Here is a 20,010-nt window from a genome sequence, read left to right as displayed (position 1 = left end):
TTTGTATTATATGTCTCTGGTTTTACGGTTTTATCAATTTTGACATGTTGGATGTACAGAACTTCGAAGGAGAAATCCGTATTGTTGCGGTAAAAACCTGACTTGTTTTAGATAGTACTTTTTAAAACTGGATCCCAGTTGCACACTTTTAAACCAGAAGAAGAAAAAAATTGTCAACAATGTTTTGGTTTGTCAAGATTTAAATTGAAATGCTCAAGAGATACATCAAGCACAGTGAAAATAGAACAACACATCAAGTTTTAAGACGACATTCCTGTATATCAAAATAAAATCTAACAGCATAAAAAAATAGGTAAAAAAACCTGACACAAATTTAAAAGAGCTTTATTTTTTCAAATATTAAAATATATATATATAAATGTACTCGATGCATCTGTAGTTATCCCTAGGTGTCTAAATCATAAAACCCTTCAAGACACGGAAAAAGATACATGAATTACTGAATATCAAGGGGTTCTGATCCCAGATCCTGCTGACTGTTTTGTCGAATCCGGGTCCGTTTGCACCCATTTACGTTCGCATCCACTCATATTCATCCTCTTTCACTTTCGCCCCCTACAAAAGGCTACATGTTCGCACCCAAAGTCCGTTCGCACCTACATGTTTGCGCCCAATTTTAATCGGTTTTGCGTTTGATAACTTTGTAATCAAGTTTTGGCAAGTGTATTCTTATAAGTATAATTGTTGTCATCTTCTCAAAATAAAGTGAGACAGCATTTTTTTGTGTTGAACAAATCTTAATCATGTTTTGGTTAGTGTATTGCTATAACTTTGTTTCATTGACTTGTTTCAAAATGAAAGGAGATTCTGACTACGTTTTTTCTTCTTTGTTGAATAAATTTTATCATGTTTTGTTTTTAATAGTGTATTGCTATATTTTATTGTTTTATTGTGCAGATGAAGAGGACCAATCTGTTAAAAACAATTATCCTTTGTGTTTTTCATTTAAAGTCTTCAAAGTTTTACTCATATATACCAAGCTATAAATACATTCAGTATTTAGGTCCGAGACCACCATTGTCGTCCCTTGATTTTCGTTGTTCACAAATATAGTCCCTAGTGTTGACAGTGGGTTACTTGCCATTAATTTTTATACCCCTTCCAAATTTATTTCCCCATGATTAATGCCTCAAATTGCAAGTAGGGGGATAAAATTACACTGTAAAAAAATTTGGGTCCAAAATTTTAAAGGAAAGTAGTGATTTGGTCCAGTTGAAAAAGGTTGACAATGAGCACTTCGGAAGCTGTCAAAAGATTTCAAGACGCCCTAAACATAAAATTGTCCATATTTTGAGTTTGAGGCGATGAAGTTTTCTATAATTTTGATATGATTTGTCTTAAAAGTAGTACAACACACTGTAAAAGTTTCTTTGAGAAAGCGCAGGTGGGATTTTTTTTATTTTCATTTATGTTCTAAAAGAAATGCACTACGAATTAATTGTGTTCTCGGACCTAAGAGGTGAAATCTGTAAATATAGAATTTGTACTCTGGCAACTTCCCTAAATGATTTGATGGTGTCAACTTGTCAAATAGCATGAAACTAAAGAATTTAAACTTTTATTTTATAGAAATTCTGCAAAAATGACCAATTTTGGCATTTTATGGTCAAAATAGGCATTTTATAACTTTTTCAATATTGATGCATAAATGGCATCCTGACTTTCTATCTGGCAGGTTTTCATGTGTCAATATTTGTGTTTCTATGCCTTTATCTACTTCTTTCACTTATTTATGAACTCTGAATCTACAGAAAAGAAGTTTATCTCAGACAAAATGTGCAAAATGTGTTATATAAATGACCCTTGTCTAACGCCTTGTTTGGATGAAGTCAATAGAGGGGGGCTTGGTACATAAAATTTGATGTCCATATTGAAGACCTCACTAAATTTGTATCAAATGCACTTTACAATGTCTATTGTACCTGTTCCATTTCACATAATATCTTTCTTTTCTTCTGTAGGATAGCAAGTGGTTTAAATATAAGCCTGTTGAGAATAAATTGCATGCAAGTTTTTCCCTAAAAAGGCAAAAATCTTTGTATCAGCCCATACTGCTTGTAAGAAAAGTTAATTGCAAGAGTCTTTTTGTGCTCAGATTTGTTGTATCATGTCACATGAGTATAGAAATGATAAAAAAGACACAAATTTTTATTTCTTATAGTCTCAATATGCATTTTTTAATGTAAATATGTGGCACGGCCTAAATTGACCCTAAATTTTTTCCTCTCTTAGTTGGCCTAAGACCCTTTTAAACTTATATGATATGTTATTTGTAACTTTTCTTTCCATTTAAATTACTTTCAATACATATGTTAGGATTATTTATAACCAAAAAGCTTCACAAATTTAAAATTGCTGGAAAATATTACATCTTCATGTAAGGCCCCCCTTCATTGAAAAACCTCAATTTTTAGGCGCAGGCTCATATAAATTTGACTTTTGAATAATTATGCCAAGTCTTATAAATCAAATGAGTACTCTATTGCTTTTAGTACATGATAAGTTATATATAAAGTCATTTAAAAAGTATTTTTTTGCAATATTTGAAATTTTAAAGCCCCAAATGTTGATAGTTAAAATTTTTCAATTTTAACGTCAAAATTTTACACGCAAAGATGAGTATAGAACTTAACTTAATGTCTATAATATACATCCTATTGTCATGAAAGTTTGTAAGCAGTGTTATAATTCATTAAGCTTTGGTCATACCAAGTTTTTTTAAGATTTGTCAACTCTTTATACCCTATTAGGTCCGAGACCACCATTGTCGTCCCTTGATTTTTGTTGTTCACAAATATAGTCCCTAGTGTTGACAGTGGGTTACTTGCCATTAATTTTTATACCCCTTCCAAATTTATTTCCCCATGATTAATGCCTCAAATTGCAAGTAGGGGGATAAAATTACACTGTAAAAAAATTTGGGTCCAGAATTTTAAAGGAAAGTAGTGATTTGGTCCAGTTGAAAAAGGTTGACAATGAGCACTTCGGAAGCTGTCAAAAGATTTCAAGACGCCCTAAACATAAAATTGTCCATATTTTGAGTTTGAGGCGATGAAGTTTTCTATAATTTTGATATGATTTGTCTTAAAAGTAGTACAACACACTGTAAAAGTTTCTTTGAGAAAGCGCAGGTGGGATTTTTTTTATTTTCATTTATGTTCTTAAAGAAATGCACTACGAATTAATTGTGTTCTCGGACCATTTACACCAAAGCAATTTTAAACAACAATCATAATTTTCCAATTATTCAACATGTTCAACTGGAATTTGAATTAAAATTGGGCGCGAACGTGTAGAGTGCGAACGTGCGAGGTGTTAAAGTGTTTTGGGCGCGATATCAATTTCAGCCAAACTTAGGCTAAATGAGTTTCAGAGTATCTAGTATAAATTTTATATTTCATTTCCATGTATGTCGAGAAACATAGCTCCTATGGCTAAAATAGAACATGGGAGAAAATGATTTTTTTTTTGATTTTGAAGAAAATAGGACGATTCAAAGAACATTTAAATAAATTGAAAAGCCAAAATAATCATTGATGAGAGATTTAACCAAAAAAATTAAGGTGAGCGATTCAGGCTCTTGAGAGCTTCTGGTTCTAAAAGGCAAGTTAAGTACCTTGTGTTATATTAACCCTTACCATGCTGAGTTGTTTTCAGAAATTGTCTAAATTTCAAGTATTTGCAAAAATATGCAAATGATATGCAAATGAGCTGTACCCTGATGCTGATGCATACTGATTGCAATAAATCTAAAATAAGGGATCCAGGGTGGGGTGGTCGGGGTGATGATGCGGGGAAGGGTGGGCGGTAATTTGCCCCAAAGATGGTCCTCAGGTGCAAAAAGCGTCAATTTTGACGTTTTTTCGATCTTTTTCTCGACCTGTAATTCCGAGAGATGCTAATAGATGCATCCATCTGTAGTTTACATGTAGCATGGACATCAGTGAACACTTTTATCACAACAGTTGTTAGGTCGGAGTGAAACTGATCTGGGTTCATCTGTGTAAAGAAGGTCATTTGCACCAAAATTCACCAAATTTGGGAATTTTCCCAATTTTTAACTTTAACTGGACTTGCAACCGGAAGTAGTTGTTTCCTCGGCGTATTTTGATAATAAACACGACCAGCCGTTATGTGCCTTTAGGTTAACAGTATTTGTCAAGGTTTCAGTCCTCTGAACTCCGTGATTCAGAGCTTGAAGGTTAGCCCACCCCTCCAAAAAAAACAATTTTGTCCGATATCAAATTTTGAAGTTTGTATTTGAGCTCAAAATGATTATTAAAAGTGAGAAACATGACATGAATAGTTTCAGATTGAGGAAACGTGTGTACACTAAGAATTAAATGGTATTACGATGACCTCTAAATGTATGGAGCGCCATTGATGCCAAAATAATGGAAATCTGGGTATGGCCCTAATATTACGGCCCCCGCACGACAAGGGTTAAGGTATATAGGAATTTTTTTCTGAGACAAGTGCCTGTGAATTTGGGTAAGAAGATGTGGTATCATCTCCAATGAGACAACTCTCCACCATAGACCAAATGACAAAAGTTTTAAACAACTATAGATTACAAACTGCCTTCAACAATGAACAAAAAGCCTACATAATAGTCAATTATAAAAGATCCTAAAATAACAAAGGACAAGGTACCTTTTTGTCTGTTTTTGGCCCCCTATTTTCTCATTTTTCAAATTTTGTTTTGAAAGCTACTTATGATATCAAGTTAAAATATTCCCTGAGGTTTGAAGTAAGTTCGAATGAACTTGAAATCCATTAATTTCAGAAATGAGTGAGATAAGGGGGTTAGGTTAAAAGGGCATCAAAAATGCCAAAAGAAGGGAAAAATTACGATTTTTGGCAATTGTTTCTTAAAATCTGATAGTCTGCGCCTACGTGACCCAGACAAAATTATGTTGATTTAGACAGTTTAAACAGTTCTTGTGACATTGGATTAAAAATATTCCTGGATCATGTTGGCGCAGGCACTAAAAAATTTTGTAAAATCACCTGCAAAATGAATAATAATTACAATATTTGAATAATAAATGAAAGTTAACCCCCTCTCACCTTACCCAGTTGCGAAAGTTAGTGGTTTTTAAATTCATCCAAATAAACTTCAAACCTCAGGGAATGTTTTAACATAAAAAGTAGGTTACCTTAAGAGAATTTAAAAATTGAGAAAATAGATGTGACAAAAACAGGCCTCATTGTACCTTGTCCTTCATTTGTCCTTTATGCAATACAATTCAATAGACCACTTTCGAGTTCATCCGTCATCGGCAAAAACTCGTCAATTATGCACGCCTTTATGACGTCATTTACCAGATAGAGGGGCTCGCCTGTATCCCTGCACTATTTATGCTCATCAAGCGTCTTAGTGATCGTCTTTGTGCAGGATAAACTAGAAATAATGGTTGCTCTGTAGGTACTTACTGACAATTCCCTAATGACAGCAGTGTTGATGGTCAATTTTGAGAATTCAATTTCCCAAATAATTCGTACAATATAGAATTATAGTTTTCCAACCACTCGCTCAACATTGGAAGGAAGTGACGACGCCCCTAAATGCACAAATGACGATGATAAAGGCGCGTATAATTGACGAGTTTTTTCCGGTGACGGATGAACTCGAAAGTGGTCTATTCAATTGAGAAAATTAACTGCCTGATTAATATGTACACAAAAATTAACAAAAAAACATGTTTGCCTTACTCTTTTGTATATATTATACATTTATTTTATGTATTTATTATATTTCTTTATAGATTAGAGAGCTACATTGTACATGTATACAGATTTGATCATGGAGAAATAATAGAACAAAAGATACCAATGTGTAATGTCTATAATGACAGGTAAGGTTGTACATTAAATGTACATGTACATGTGTACATTGTACATTGTTTTATAAGTAATTTTGAAGGATGTTTTTTTATGTTTTCTACAGGTTGAAAATGTAAACATCTACCGGTATACATTTTATGGACGATAGATATGTTTGTAGGTATAACATTTATGAAGTCTATCAGAAGATTTAGGTTTTTGTTCATAAACAGTACACTTTTTCTAGCGAGTATGTTGAATGACTTATTGTGAAACTTTGATTTGGCTTTCATTTACTGTTATAAAACATAGTAAATAAAGGCAACAGTAGTATAAAAGACATAAATTGAGTGAGAGAAAACAGTTTCTGGTTGCAAACCAAAACTGAGGAACCACATCAATTTAAAAGAAGAAAACAACGAAACAACAGAACACTGAAGTGCAACAAAATATCAAACCACAACAAGTGTGTCTCAGTAATTGTGTTATTGTAATTGTGTCATAGTAGCCCTAATTCTGAGGGTTGTCTCATTAAAACATACATAGCAACTAGAGAAAGTAATTTTAACATAGTATTATTGCCAATGAGATGTCTGCATACATTTGAACATAGTATTATAACCAATGAGATGTCTGCATACATTGGAACATAGTATTATAACCAATGAGATGTCTGCACATTTGAACATAGTATTATAACCAATGAGATGTCTGCATACATTTGAACATAGTATTATAACCAATGAGATGTCTGCATACATTGGAACATAGTATTATATCCAATGAGATGTCTGCACATTTGAACATAGTATTATAACCAATGAGATGTCTGCATACATTTGAACATAGTATTATAACCAATCAGATGTCTGCATACATTTGTACATAGTATTATAACCAATGAGATGTCTGCATATATTTGAACATAGTATTATAACCAATGAGATGTCTGCATACATTTGAACATAGTATTATTACCAATGAGATGTCTGCATACATTGGAACATAGTATTATAACCAATGAGATGTCTGCATACATTGGAACATAGTATTATAACCAATGAGATGTCTGCACATTTGAACATAGTATTATAACCAATGAGATGTCTGCAAACAGTTGAACATAGTATTATAACCAATGAGATGTCTGCATACATTGGAACATAGTATTATAACCAATGAGATGTCTGCACATTTGAACATAGTATTATAACCAATGAGATGTCTGCATACATTTGAACATAGTATTATTACCAATGAGATGTCTGCATACATTTGTACATAGTATTATAACCAATGAGATGTCTGCATACATTTGAACATTTGACTGAAATCATGATAGTGGCTAATTGAAGTTTCCTCCCCTGGGTCATTTTGGTCCGATATATTTTAAAGTTGAACATATTATTGAAAACAACATAATTTTTACGCTGAATTCTAAATTGTTTATTTGATCAAAATCTAGGAAGCTGCAGGATAAAGTGAACAACCATAAAAATTATATTTGTACTTGTCTCAAAAAGGGAAATGTCACCTGCATATATATAAATATAAAAAAGAAGATGTGGTATGATTGCCAATGAGACTATCCACAAAAGACCAAAATGACACAGACATTAACAACTATAGGTTACTGTACGGCTTTCAACAATGAGCAAATCCCATACTGCATAGTCAGCTATAAAAGGCCCCGATAAGACAATGTAAAACAATTCAAACGAGAAAACTAACGACCTTATTTGTGTAAAAAATGAATGAAAAACAAATATGTAACACATAAGCAAACGAAAACCACTGAATTACAGGCTCCTGACTTGGGACAGGCACATACATAGATAATGTGGTGGGGTTAAACATGTTTATTAGCTCTTCAACACATAGATGACAATATGTAGTTTTTCTAGTATACATATCTCGTCGCTGGGCTTCTAAAATGTTGTATTTGACAAATTTATAATAAAAAAAATCTCTCACAAACAGGCTTTGAAAATTTTGGCAAAATGCATGCTTCCAAAATGTCGTATGTAAACTTTAACATTTTTGTAAATAGCAGTGAAATAAAAACTTTTACATTTCTGGATTATCCAAGAAATTAAATTATTTTTACAGAAATAAAGAAATGTACAATTATATTTTAACCAAAGTCATTCTACAACGATTTTCAAGTTCTCATACAACATTTTGCAAGCACACTTTACAAACAACTGACATTGGCAATTTTGTAATATGTCTTATTCCACACATTTTGACTGGTCTTACTGTATGCTACTTTGTAATACCGAAGATTTCCTCCCGCCCAGACCATTGGTGTTAAAAAGTATTTTTAGCCAAAAAAGTCATATACAACATTTTAGAAGCCCAGCGACGATCTATTTTGGACCCAGCTGAAGGACACCTCTGGGTGCAGGAGTTTCATGCTGCATCGAAGACCACTTGGTGGCCTTTTGCTCTTATATGCTCTATTGTCGGGTTGTTGTCTCTTTGACAAATTCCCCTTTTCCATTCTCATAATGTCTTACAATTAATTATATCTTAAATATACATTGATACAGACTGACTCCCCAAAATTATTTTTTTTTACATTTTCATGTTTTTATTTTACAGAAATGGATGAAAGTCTTAGGATTATTCAAGTGCATAGAACCATAAATAACTAAAGTGGTCAAAGGTATTTTGTAGTTTTAATTAGAATTGTCTTGGAAAATCTAGTAGCAGAACTTTGATTAAAATATAGATCAATGTCACATACATATATATACCTTATAGCGGGTTATTTTTGCTGAGTAAAAATTTTGCTTATTTTCTTGGATAGAACAAAGTTGTCAAAATAAATTCCATCAATGATAAAAGACTATTTAAAAATGCACATGCAAAAGGTATTGATAAAACTTGTAAATCCAATAAAATAATAACTACCAAGATTTTGGGTATACATTGTACCTTATTCAATGAAAATTGTTACATTTTACACCTGCGAAAATAACCCGTTATACGGTATGTACACAATGCCTACACAAGGATAAAACACATTACTCAATGTCAATGATAAGCTTAATTAAATGTTATACCAGTCTGATTACTTCATCGGACATAGGTACTTAATATGTAAACACGGTTACACCTAGCAAATACATTCTACTCATACAAATACAAAGGACTTTCTTGAATAATATTTTGCCTCCTGTTGAAAATATAAGCCAATTTGGTATGTTTGTCAATGAGATCAATTTTGACCAGAGACTAAAGGACATATAAAATGTGCCTTACTGCAGATCACTGAGTTGCCTTCAACAATGAGCAAAATCCATATATAGTAACCAATTAAAGGCTTCTAACATAGCCAGATGTGAATAAATTAGAAAAAGAACACCAAAGGCATGAGTTATGCTCAAGTACACTAGTGTATATCATCAACAAAAAAACAAATGTGACAGACAGCAAACAATGACAACTGAGCTATTGGCTCCTGACTTAGGCCAGGCAGCAAACATTGACAACAACTAAATTATTGGCTGCTGACTTAGGCCAGACAGCAAATGATTGAATATTAAAAGTTTAAAGAGAATCCGAAACTTGTCTTTGATCTGCATGAGTAATTAATATAGTTCTAGTTATCTCCCTTTGACAGTTGAAGTTGTAGATCATGTAAGGGCAGGGGTTAAGAAATTTTGTATTAGCTCACTAGCCCACGGCTAATTTGTAGCATGATTTTACTAGCCCAGCAAAACTGACCTGCTAGCCCTAGTATGCCTCACAAATTCAGAGTTTGCTGCAATATCAATGCATTATATAAAGTTAACAATTTTTATCTTTTTGCGAATTGGATACCCAAAACTTGGCAAAAACTATTCAATTACTGGCATTAGCAGATATATTCAATTAATTGATAATTGAATATTCACTGAATATTCTGTAATAATGAGTTGCCCAAATCCCGACATGATACAAGTCTTCACCACTGCTATAGGTATATAAAGAATTGGAGGGTTTTTACCAGATACATTATCGCGTTTGTTTAAAAGAATTATCAGCTGCTTAATTATGTAATGCTCATATTTGTAATCAGTTTATAAAATTCTAACCACAAATATTTATGTGAATAATATCACCACCAATAGCTTTGGTCTTTTATAATTGTTTTATAAACGAAGTACAGTAATGTCCATATTTACATTTATCACAGGTAAGGTAATTGTGGACTATAAATAGATTACAACCTGAGCACGGTCTTTTAACTGAACTGGAATTGTATTTGTTAAAAAAAATTATTTCTTTAAAAATCAAATTCATTTGAACATCAATGAAGATTATTATCATGATTGATGAAAATTTTTTGCATCAGGTTTAACCTGATGCTTTTTTGTTATCTATAAATCATGTGTCTCTTTGTCTAATTTGTTCTTCTATTTATTTGTATTGTAGTCCTGTTATATTATGTTGTTGTTTCAATGTTATATTAAACATTGCCATTAAAGTGTGAGGTTTGGCATGCCTTAAAAACCAGGTTCAACCCACCATTTTTTCCTTTAAAAATGTCCTGTACCAAGTCAGGAAGATGGCCATTGTTATATTTTTGTTCGTTTTTGTGTGTTACATTTTAAAGTTGCGTCGTTTGTTTTCTCTTATTTTTTAGTGTAAATTCATATATCGATAAGACGTGTCACGGTACTTGTCTATCCCAAATTCATGTATTTGGTTTTGATGTTATACTTGTTATTATCGTGGGATTTTGTCTGATGCTTGGTCCGTTTCTGTGTGTGTTACATTTCAGTGATGTGTAGTTGTTCTTATATATTTAATGCGTTTCCCTCGGTTTTAATTTGTTACCCAGATTTTATTATTTGTCCATGGATTTATGAGGTTTGAACAGCAGTATACTACTGTTGCCTTTATTTAAGTTTTCCGAGACTGTTAATGTTTAGATCATAATTCTGGAGGCATCTTTACAGTATGTAAACAATAACAAAATGGCGTCCATAACAAGTGCACATGTTTCAAAAGTTAGGTTTCTTCTGTCAAAAAGGATTCACATTTATGTTGCAATAAATTATTCAGAAGAAGGTGCAATCAGGTTGCATGTAAGCCTGAACTGATGTACTGATGCATCAATATTGAAAGTTCGGGATCCATTCAGAGTTATTTGTTCTATTTTAAAATTGTAGTCGAATCTGATTGGCTAAGAATATTAAAGTGATGAGGGGAGTTTTAGAAACGCCAAGAATTTTTTGTCACTAGTCCGTCGGGCACATTGGGTTACAAATTTGGTTGCCTGAGGCCTAAACGCTGTAGTCCCAGGCGTCGGGCTAGTGGATTTTTTAACCCCTGAAGGGCTATTCCAGAAAAAAATGTAGGGGGGTTAGAAGGCACATTGTATTAATAATACATGGGTGATGGGTATCAGAGCAACTTTTCACACTATAATGTACTATAATTCTCAATTACAATTGTCTGGGTGATGGGTGCTGACAAAAACTGCCTTCCAACCCCCCCTACATTTTTTTCTGGAATAGCCCTAAGATGATCCTGAAATAATACTGATAAGGAATGAATAAGTATTATTATTAAAAACAGGTCAATTGACTTAAACAATAAAATTGAGAACGCAAACAGGGAATGTGTCAAAGAGATAAAAACACAAACAAAAACAAAATTGAACAAAGAGCAGGAAAGAGCCCTAGCCACCAATGGGTCTTCAACACAGCGAGAAAATCTGAGTTAAACGTTTTTAAATATACATGTAAAAAGTGTTGAGATAAAAAATAAATGTTGGCATCACATCTTCTTCGTCATTTTGTCTCTGGTGGAGATTTGAAAAAACATGTCTCGTTGGCAATCTTACTACACCCTCTTTATTTTATTATCTCACAAGCAAAAGTTAAAATCAACTACATGCGGGAAAATAATTCATCTTTAATTTCTAACCATAGATTGTGAGATCATTTGTAAAACTATTAATGGTTATATATAAACATAAATTCAAGAATTTAAAAAAAAAGATGACATCATGTTAAGTTTGCTGATTCAAGTTTAACTTTATATTTCCTATAGGCTTGTATGTATACACAATTTGTAAAATCCATGAATTCACGAATACCTAGGATTTGAACTTTCTTTTATCCATCAAAATTGGTGTTGATGAAAATAAATTAATGCACAGTATTTCTAAACATGTATTTTGTAAAAAAAAAAAAATTAAGGAAAGAGGTATGAAATTCAAAAGAATTTGGAGTATTATAATTAGTGTACAGTAAAACATGTATTTTCTTGAATTTTTGTAGGGAGCAGTAGTAAAATGGCCGACATGTTTCATGAACTGGAAGAAATAACAAGTTTCAGTGAAAACAGTGAAGACATTCCAAGTATTTTTCAACAGTTTGATTTACTGGTAAACAATAGAAATAAAAGTAAGAAGAAGGAAAATTTAGTCGAAGATTTACGAAGACCGGGTCACAACCACGCGTTGGATAAAATGATGCTTCAGCACTTGAATAAAAAGACGAAACCAAAAAGAAAAGTCAGTAGCGTTCCTTTACTGTACATTCCCGGTGAAACGAACTCATCAATTGTTACGATTGATCAAGAAACATTTAGGGGTTTAGTTGGAAACCCAAAACCTAAACAAAGACAAAGTAGAAAAAAGGTACCAAAAACACTTGATTTTGAAGACAGTAAAGTACCTCTATCACAAACACTGCCTTTTGACTCTGAAACTGTTTTACAGGAAGTTGAAACTGGTCAGATGAAGGGAGATAACTCTCCTCAAAATCAAAAAGTAGAATGTGCTATTTGTGGGGTGAAATTTGAGAATAGTCTACGGTTAAAGCAACACTCTCGGGTGCATAGAAGATGTATAAACAATGGCAGACGATATTCACCACGGAAGACATTTTGTTTAATTCCAGATAATTTTACAAATCAAATTAACAATCATGGTGATGATATTTCTAATGAAAATTGTAATGAACTTTCAACAAAAACTATTGGACAATGTTCTGGAGACATTTCATCATCACTCGCCATGCCAATAGCTTCAACCAATGGATCAACTTGTGTATCAATTAATGCAAATCTTGTTAACACCTTTTCCGATCCCAAAAATGGAGCAATTCTTTCAAATATTTTGCAGAATTTTGTTCAACAGAACAAAAACAATAGTGCAAATTCTAAATTTGATAGAGACGAAAATTCTCAGCCAATTACAACTGCTCTTTCAGAAAAAATTTCGTCAGAAACAGATGTTGGTTTGACGGTATTTGATCATGATGAATCAGTTTTTAAGAGTAATAAAGGCAATAAAAACATTAGCACTATAGGAATTTTCAGGGGTTGCACAAATTCTAATTTTAGTAACACAGTTAAAACTAAAAATGTTCAACAGAAGAGTACAAAAAGTAAGAACAGTATAGAAAATCTATTCAATGAAAACAAAGGATCTGAAAGTAATATGGTGGAGGACAGGTGTGAGAATGTTTACCATAATTCAAATAGTAACCAATCAGAACCTTGTATTGAAAAAAGTAACCAATCAGAATCTTGTGTTGACAAAAGAAACATAATAGTTGATAAGCAGAGTAATAAGCTCGGAAATATTCAGACAGGTTTGCAAATGAAAGCTGCTATGGAAAAGTCTTCCAAAAGTTTTAATTTATGTAAGAATACTTTAACAGTAACAGCAGAAATTCATGCCCAAGCTTTTGATAATGCTAGATATCAAAGAATATCTGGTAATGAGGTAAAAACTTTTAATGGTGAATTGTGTCAGGGAATTGAAATTGCTGATGAAACTGAAATGGAAAGAGAGTCAGAATATATAAGTATAGAGGAACTTGAGAAAGGCGCATTAATGGCACTGAAGAAATTATCAGCACAGATAAGTCCAAGAAAGGGAAGTTACTCATTATCAGGACGGGCTAGTTCATTGAAGGGAAGTAATTTTGTGTCATCTCGGGCAAGTCCAATTAAAGGAAATAATTCACTTACAGCACAGACAAGTCAAATTATAGAAAGTCCAATGAAGGGAAGTAACTGTTTATCAGCTCAGACAAGTTCAACAAAGGGGAGTAATTCTTTATCAGCACAGCCAAGTCCAGTGAAGGGAAGAAACACTTTATCTATTCTTGCCAGTCCAGTGAAGGGAAGAAACACTTTATCTATTCATGCCAGTCCAACAAATGGAATAAATTTCTCATCAACACATTCAAGTCCAGTAAAGGGAAGTAACACTTTATCAATTCATGGAAGTCCAACAAAGGGAAGTAATTCTTTATCTCTACAGGAAAGTCCAATGAAGGGAAGTAAATCTTCGTCCAACAGAACTCCATGCAAAAGAAGAATAGTTGATAGGTCTGTGCATGGTAATGGGGATCATTCAAGTAGTGATGCTGGACAAAGGGAGATAAGTTGTCCAGTGACTGAAAAGAGTACAAAAAGGGGAGATAATGTAATAATTATGTGTAACCAAACTGAAACAAAAGGATCTCCTTGTACTAGAATGGTGGAATTTGTCAAACAAATAGAAAAAATCTGCAAAAATAAAAATTGCCCAGAAATGAATGATCTGGAAGGTAAACAAAGTCAAAAAGAGGGTGACATTATCATTTCTGATAAAAATGGAGAATCGTCAGTTGTTAGAAGTCCGCCATATTTAGATGATCTATCATTTCGTAACACAACAAAATACTGTGGAATCTCGTTAAACAATGACCGACGAACAGAAGGAATTGAAACTATTCAGAACCAACAAGATTATATTTTAAATGATTCTTTTTGCTCAAGAACATCTAGTTACCATGACAACATGAAGCACTACAAAATCTGGAAGACTCAGTCTGTTGATTTCGAAAAGTTAAATTCTACTCATAGAAATCATGTTTGTGATTTGGAAGAAAGAGCTGTGATTTTAAACCATAATCATGAATCTGATGAAGTGATTAAAAACTCTATCAATAATCAAGATGCATTATTATCATTTGAGCTCAATGAAGATGGTGAAATTGCAAAATATTCTGACACGCCAAACTTGCCAACATTAGTATGTTCTGAGCTTGACAGTGAGATGCAAGAAAATGGGAATAATGCACTAAATTTCACAGAGTGTAGTAGAGATAAAAATACAAATGAAGAAAACACAACAGTTACACAAAATTTTGAAAGACCTTTAGCCGATTTGTGTGAGCTTAAAAACATGCAAGAAAATCATTGTAATGTTTTTGAGAATGACGAAAATTGTTATCATACAGAGACTGACATATTCACTGATGGTAGCATGGAACAAAGCCCCAGGATGACACAGATCATAGATCCAAGTAACAAGGCGGCTTTTCTAAAATATAGACAATTACATTATGAAGACAGCATTTTAAGAGATGAAACATTAGACCATGATGCGAGTTTGTCAAATTTTAGTTCAATAGAAAAATCAAGAAATCAACCGTTGTTTAAAAGATTTGAAGATGAACCTTGTCTGTTTGGTTTGCAGACAGTTAATAATGACCTGGAACAAATCACATTGATTGATGAAAAGGGAGACAATTTTGAATCTTTACAAAAATTAAAGGGAGATAATCCTGAGCCAACATGTGATGAATTCAGCAAAAACACACAAAACAAATCATCTATAGCAAAGAATCTATTTAAAAACTTTTGCAAACTTAGAAATTTAGAATCAGATACAAATTGTAATGTCTATGCTGAAATTATGAAATTACCGAAAAATAAGAACCAGTTTGAAGATTGTTATGATACTACAAGCACGGATGATTCTGATGAATCTGATCAAGGGGGAGAACTACTTCATAGAAAGAGGATAGATCATAAAACTCTGTTGTTAAAGTGTTCTAGATTGTGTTCATATCTTGAAAATATGGAACGCCTAAAGTGCCAAAAAAGACTTCTCAAATGCAGTTCAAAAGACAAAAAGTGCAAGGCGCAGAGAGTATCTAAGAAATTGAAAAGTAAGGAGAGCAGTGTTTGCAAATCTATGGCAATTGATAAAAATATGAACAAAGGTAGAAGTTTTAATGCTAGTTTTAAAAATGCAAAAAATAAGAAAGGAAATATTCATGGCTTGATAAAAGATCATGGGAACTTACAGTCTCAAAATTGCAGGAAAAGAAAAACAGAACTACAAGATCTCCATGATGGAAGTTCGGTGGAAAAATTTAGGAAAGTATGCAAAAGTAAAATAAATGATATGAAAAAGGATGATGAAGAGCAAAGGAAAAAAGACCGTAAACTCAGCAGTCAAAAATTTGTAGAAATAAATGATAAATTCAGGATCTGCAACAAAAATTTGAAAGAAAAATGCACAGTGAAAAACAAAAAGAAAGAATTCGAACAAGAGAGCCATATACAAACGAGAACAAGTCCAAGAAAACGCTGTGTAAAAAGACTTGAGAAAACTGAACATCTAACACACTGTAAGGAAAGAATTAACTGTGTTCAGAGTCAAAAGAAGGTTACTCAAAAACAAAGTCCGTCAAAATTATCTAAAACTGAAACATCTGATAGCTGTCTCATTAGTATACGTAAAAGTCCAAGAAAAAGTCCTGCAAAATCGATTTCAACAGGAACTGGAAGCAATAGTCCAAGAAAAATTGCTCAACAAAGTGTTGGTTCTTCAAAATTAATTTGTTTGAATAAAGACCATATCAGCTTAAAAAAGGGACCAAGGAAAACTGTTACCCCTTCAAAAGTTGTCTGTTTGTCTAAAGAGGTAGTCGGCCCAAGAAAGAGTCCAAGGAAAAATGTTAGTCCTTTGAAATTGGTCTGTTTGTCTAAAGGTAAAGTCATCACAAGAAAGAGTCCAAGGAAAAAAGTTAGTCAACTTAAAGCAACCTCTTTGCATGAAGGAAAAATCAATCGAAGCAATAGTCCTAGAAAAACAGTTAGTCCTTTGAAAGTCTTCTGTTTGTCTAAAGATAAAATCAGCCCAAGAAAAAGTCCTAGAAAAACAGTTAGTCCTTTGAAAGTCATCTGTTTGTCTAAAGGCGAAATCAGCATAAGAAAAAGTCCTAGAAAATTGACATGCAAAATCAATTGTGTTATGGACTGTTGTAGTGCAGGTGTCGGAGGCAAAAAAGTTAATAACACGTCAAAAAGTCTGAAGAAGTTAAGTTTTGACCAAAATAAAATAGAAGAAAAACAACTGACAGCAACTGATAAAAACAAATCAAAAATGACAACTACCTCAGAAGGATATACATGTAATAGGAGCAGACAAAACTCTGGGAAAGAAATAAAGGAAAATGAGAAGAAAGGAGGAAATAATGAAAAAACAGAGAAAGATAAATTGAAAGTAAAATTGTTTAATAATATGTCAGGGAAGGAAAGAATGGCCAGAGTGACAAAGTCAAAAGGAAAAAAAGAAGTTAAGAATTTATGCATTCCAACTGCTGCTAAAAGTAGAAAAAGTGGTGATACATGTACACTCAGTGAAAGAAAGAAAACTAATGAAATTGCATCATGGGATAGGTCTGAGACAGATTTTTCCTCTCGTAAACAGAAACATGAAAATGACAAAAATGAAAAAGTGGAAGTATGTACAAATATGTCTGGCAAGAAACTGAAAATAAGTTCTGTAAAAAGTGTTCAAGATTTTCCTCCAAATGAAGTCCCTTGTTTTAAGACACCTGAAAAAGTTTTAGATTTAAATGGATCATCTAAGGTATGTGTACTAAGTGCTGAAAAAATGACTCCTAAAAAACGCTGGAAAGCATTATTCCACAGCCAGACAAATGAAAATAAACATATAGAAGCTATTGTTGATAGCAAAAACAACCAATCAGAAGCTAATGTTGACCAGATAAACCAATCAGTATCTAGTTTTGTCAAAGAAAGTAGCCAATCAGGAACTAGTATTAGTGCTGTTGATAAAAATATCCAATCAGAATCTAATTTTGACAAAAGAAATCAAACTGTGTCTAGTAATTTTGAAGAAATTGGCCAATCAGAATCTAGTATTAGTGGTAAAAGTAACCAATTAGAATGTAGCACAGGCAACAGGATCCTAGATAAATGTACTGAATCTGAATCTTGCAAAGATAAAACCGTTGTGCTGAATTCTGAAAAGTCTTGTCAAGAACTGATTGACACTCAAAGCACACTTAATTCTGCGAATATTTCGCAAAATCCAGATTCTTTTTCATTTGTTCATAGTATGTCTACAGAAAATAGTAACCATGAAGAATTAATTGTTTTTGATGAAAGGAACCAGAAAGAACCTTGTGTTGATATAATTAGCCAATCAGAATCTTATGTTGACAAAAGTAACCAATTAGAACCTTGTGTTGCCAAAATTAACCAACCAGAATCTTGTGATGGCAAGAGGAACCAATTAGAATCTAGACTTGCCAAAGTTAACCAATCAGATTTAAGTATTGACCAATTAGAATCAGGTTTATTAACTATGATGCCATCAGTAGAGATTGAAAATACAGAACATAGTATACATGAATCTGATGATGAATGTGATAGTGATGAATCATGGTTAGATGCGAGTTTTTCTTGTGCAAGATTTATACAATATACTCAAGTTAGGAATTCAACCAGAACACTGCCATTTATTGAGCAAATGAGATTGTCAAATAGATTCTAACGTGTTACCAAGGTGACTAGTAACTATGTTTTTGAATGAAGCAATCATATTGATTAGTATAACAATATATGTCAGATGAGGGTCTGGATGGGGTTCATTTATTCATGTCATTTCTTTTTTTTTCTTTTTAGAAAATTTTACACTTTTTTTTTTTAAATTATCTGTATTCTTTATATTTCAGCACCTTATTATTTTCTTAACTTTAATTTTTTTTCTATCTTAAATTTTTTTTCTATCTTCTTTGTCTGTGCTTTGCATTTTTGACCCTCTATTTTACAGAAGTAACCTATTTTCTCTATTCAGAAAAGCCCATCCAGTTCCTAATTTAAATTGCAGGCAATAGATACAAAAACTGAATGGAAACAACTAGTGTATGTATCTATTAGTATTTTAATGATTTTTTTTTAATCAAATTTGGGAAAGATTTTTTTTTAGATGAAAATTATTTTCTTGCAACAGTGACATTTTAAATACATGTATACCTAAAATATTATACTGGGAAAATTTTAATACTTGTTTTCAAAAAGAATTACTGCATATCAAATTGTTTTTGTGATTTTTTTTTATCATGTTTATATACAAAGCATACTTGGCTTCACAATGTAAGGTCACATTTGCTGTCTGAAATTAGTAAATGAAGCAAACTGTGAAAAATATACTGGTTCATATTACTTTTATTAAGAAATTTTACTTTCAATGGTATTTTCAAACATGTTGTAAAAGATTAAAAAGTTATAGTCCCAGGTTGTAGATGGTTGGTCTTATATCAATAATTATGTTTGCAAGGGAGACTATAAAAAGTCCTTTCTGGTCCCTTGAAATTAAATTACAAATTGTGTAAGTTTAGAGGCTCTAAATGCTGAATTCTGTCAAATATCAGTATTGAAATATATTAGAAAGTTATTTTACTAATTGGTTTTAGCTTTCCCAACTTGAGGGAGGGGGGGGGGGGCTGCTGTATTGATAAAAACTGTAAGATATCAATTTTAAGCCGCATTGTCAGTCCTCAGTCTCAGTCCAATAAAAAACATGTTTTGAGTTTAAGTGTTTTATTCATAAACTTTATGACTGAAATATTTTTTTTAGGTAAGGCTAATTTTTTTGTTTAAAAAAGGCAAGGAAAATGTGAGCTGTATGGCATGATTAATCTCGATGGTATATACAAATGAATAGCTATACATGTGTACATTATATGTTAGCTTATTTTAGAATTTTTGAATTAAGCTGATTCATAATTTTTTTTAATTTATTCTTAGACTATTAAATATAGGCTTAAATTAGATATTATAAACTGTTTGTAATGTTATTGGCACAATGTAATCCTTGTAATGATATTATACATGTATTTATTTACTATTTATTATGAAAAAAAGCATATTGAACTAAGACAGGAAAATGGCATTTTTTCATTAAAATTTTGAACAGACATGCTTATGATTTGCCACAATAAAGTGTCATAGTTTTTGTCTGGCAGCAACCAGCATTGGATAAACTGAAAATACATTGGTTTATTAGGCAGTGTTTTTGTCTTGATTATAAAAAAGGAGATGTGGTATGATTGCCAGAGA

General features: G+C 32.4%; 1 protein-coding gene across 1 annotated transcript; it reads left to right on the top strand.

Annotated features, from left to right (window-relative positions):
- Positions 1 to 42: 42 nt before the first annotated feature.
- Positions 43 to 18,567, top strand: LOC134718977 (uncharacterized). The gene is made up of 4 exons (XM_063581862.1): positions 43 to 313; positions 5,790 to 5,879; positions 8,452 to 8,515; positions 12,126 to 18,567. The coding sequence occupies exon 4, from the start codon at positions 12,140 to 12,142 to the stop codon at positions 18,440 to 18,442; it is 6,303 nt and encodes a 2,100-aa protein (XP_063437932.1). The 5' UTR covers positions 43 to 313; positions 5,790 to 5,879; positions 8,452 to 8,515; positions 12,126 to 12,139; the 3' UTR covers positions 18,443 to 18,567.
- The last annotated feature ends 1,443 nt before the right edge of the window (positions 18,568 to 20,010 follow it).

This window comes from Mytilus trossulus, chromosome 5 (genome assembly GCF_036588685.1).
Source record: "Mytilus trossulus isolate FHL-02 chromosome 5, PNRI_Mtr1.1.1.hap1, whole genome shotgun sequence".
Classification (NCBI taxonomy): Eukaryota; Metazoa; Mollusca; class Bivalvia; order Mytilida; family Mytilidae; genus Mytilus; species Mytilus trossulus.
This window is presented reverse-complemented; position numbering and strand designations above follow the sequence as displayed.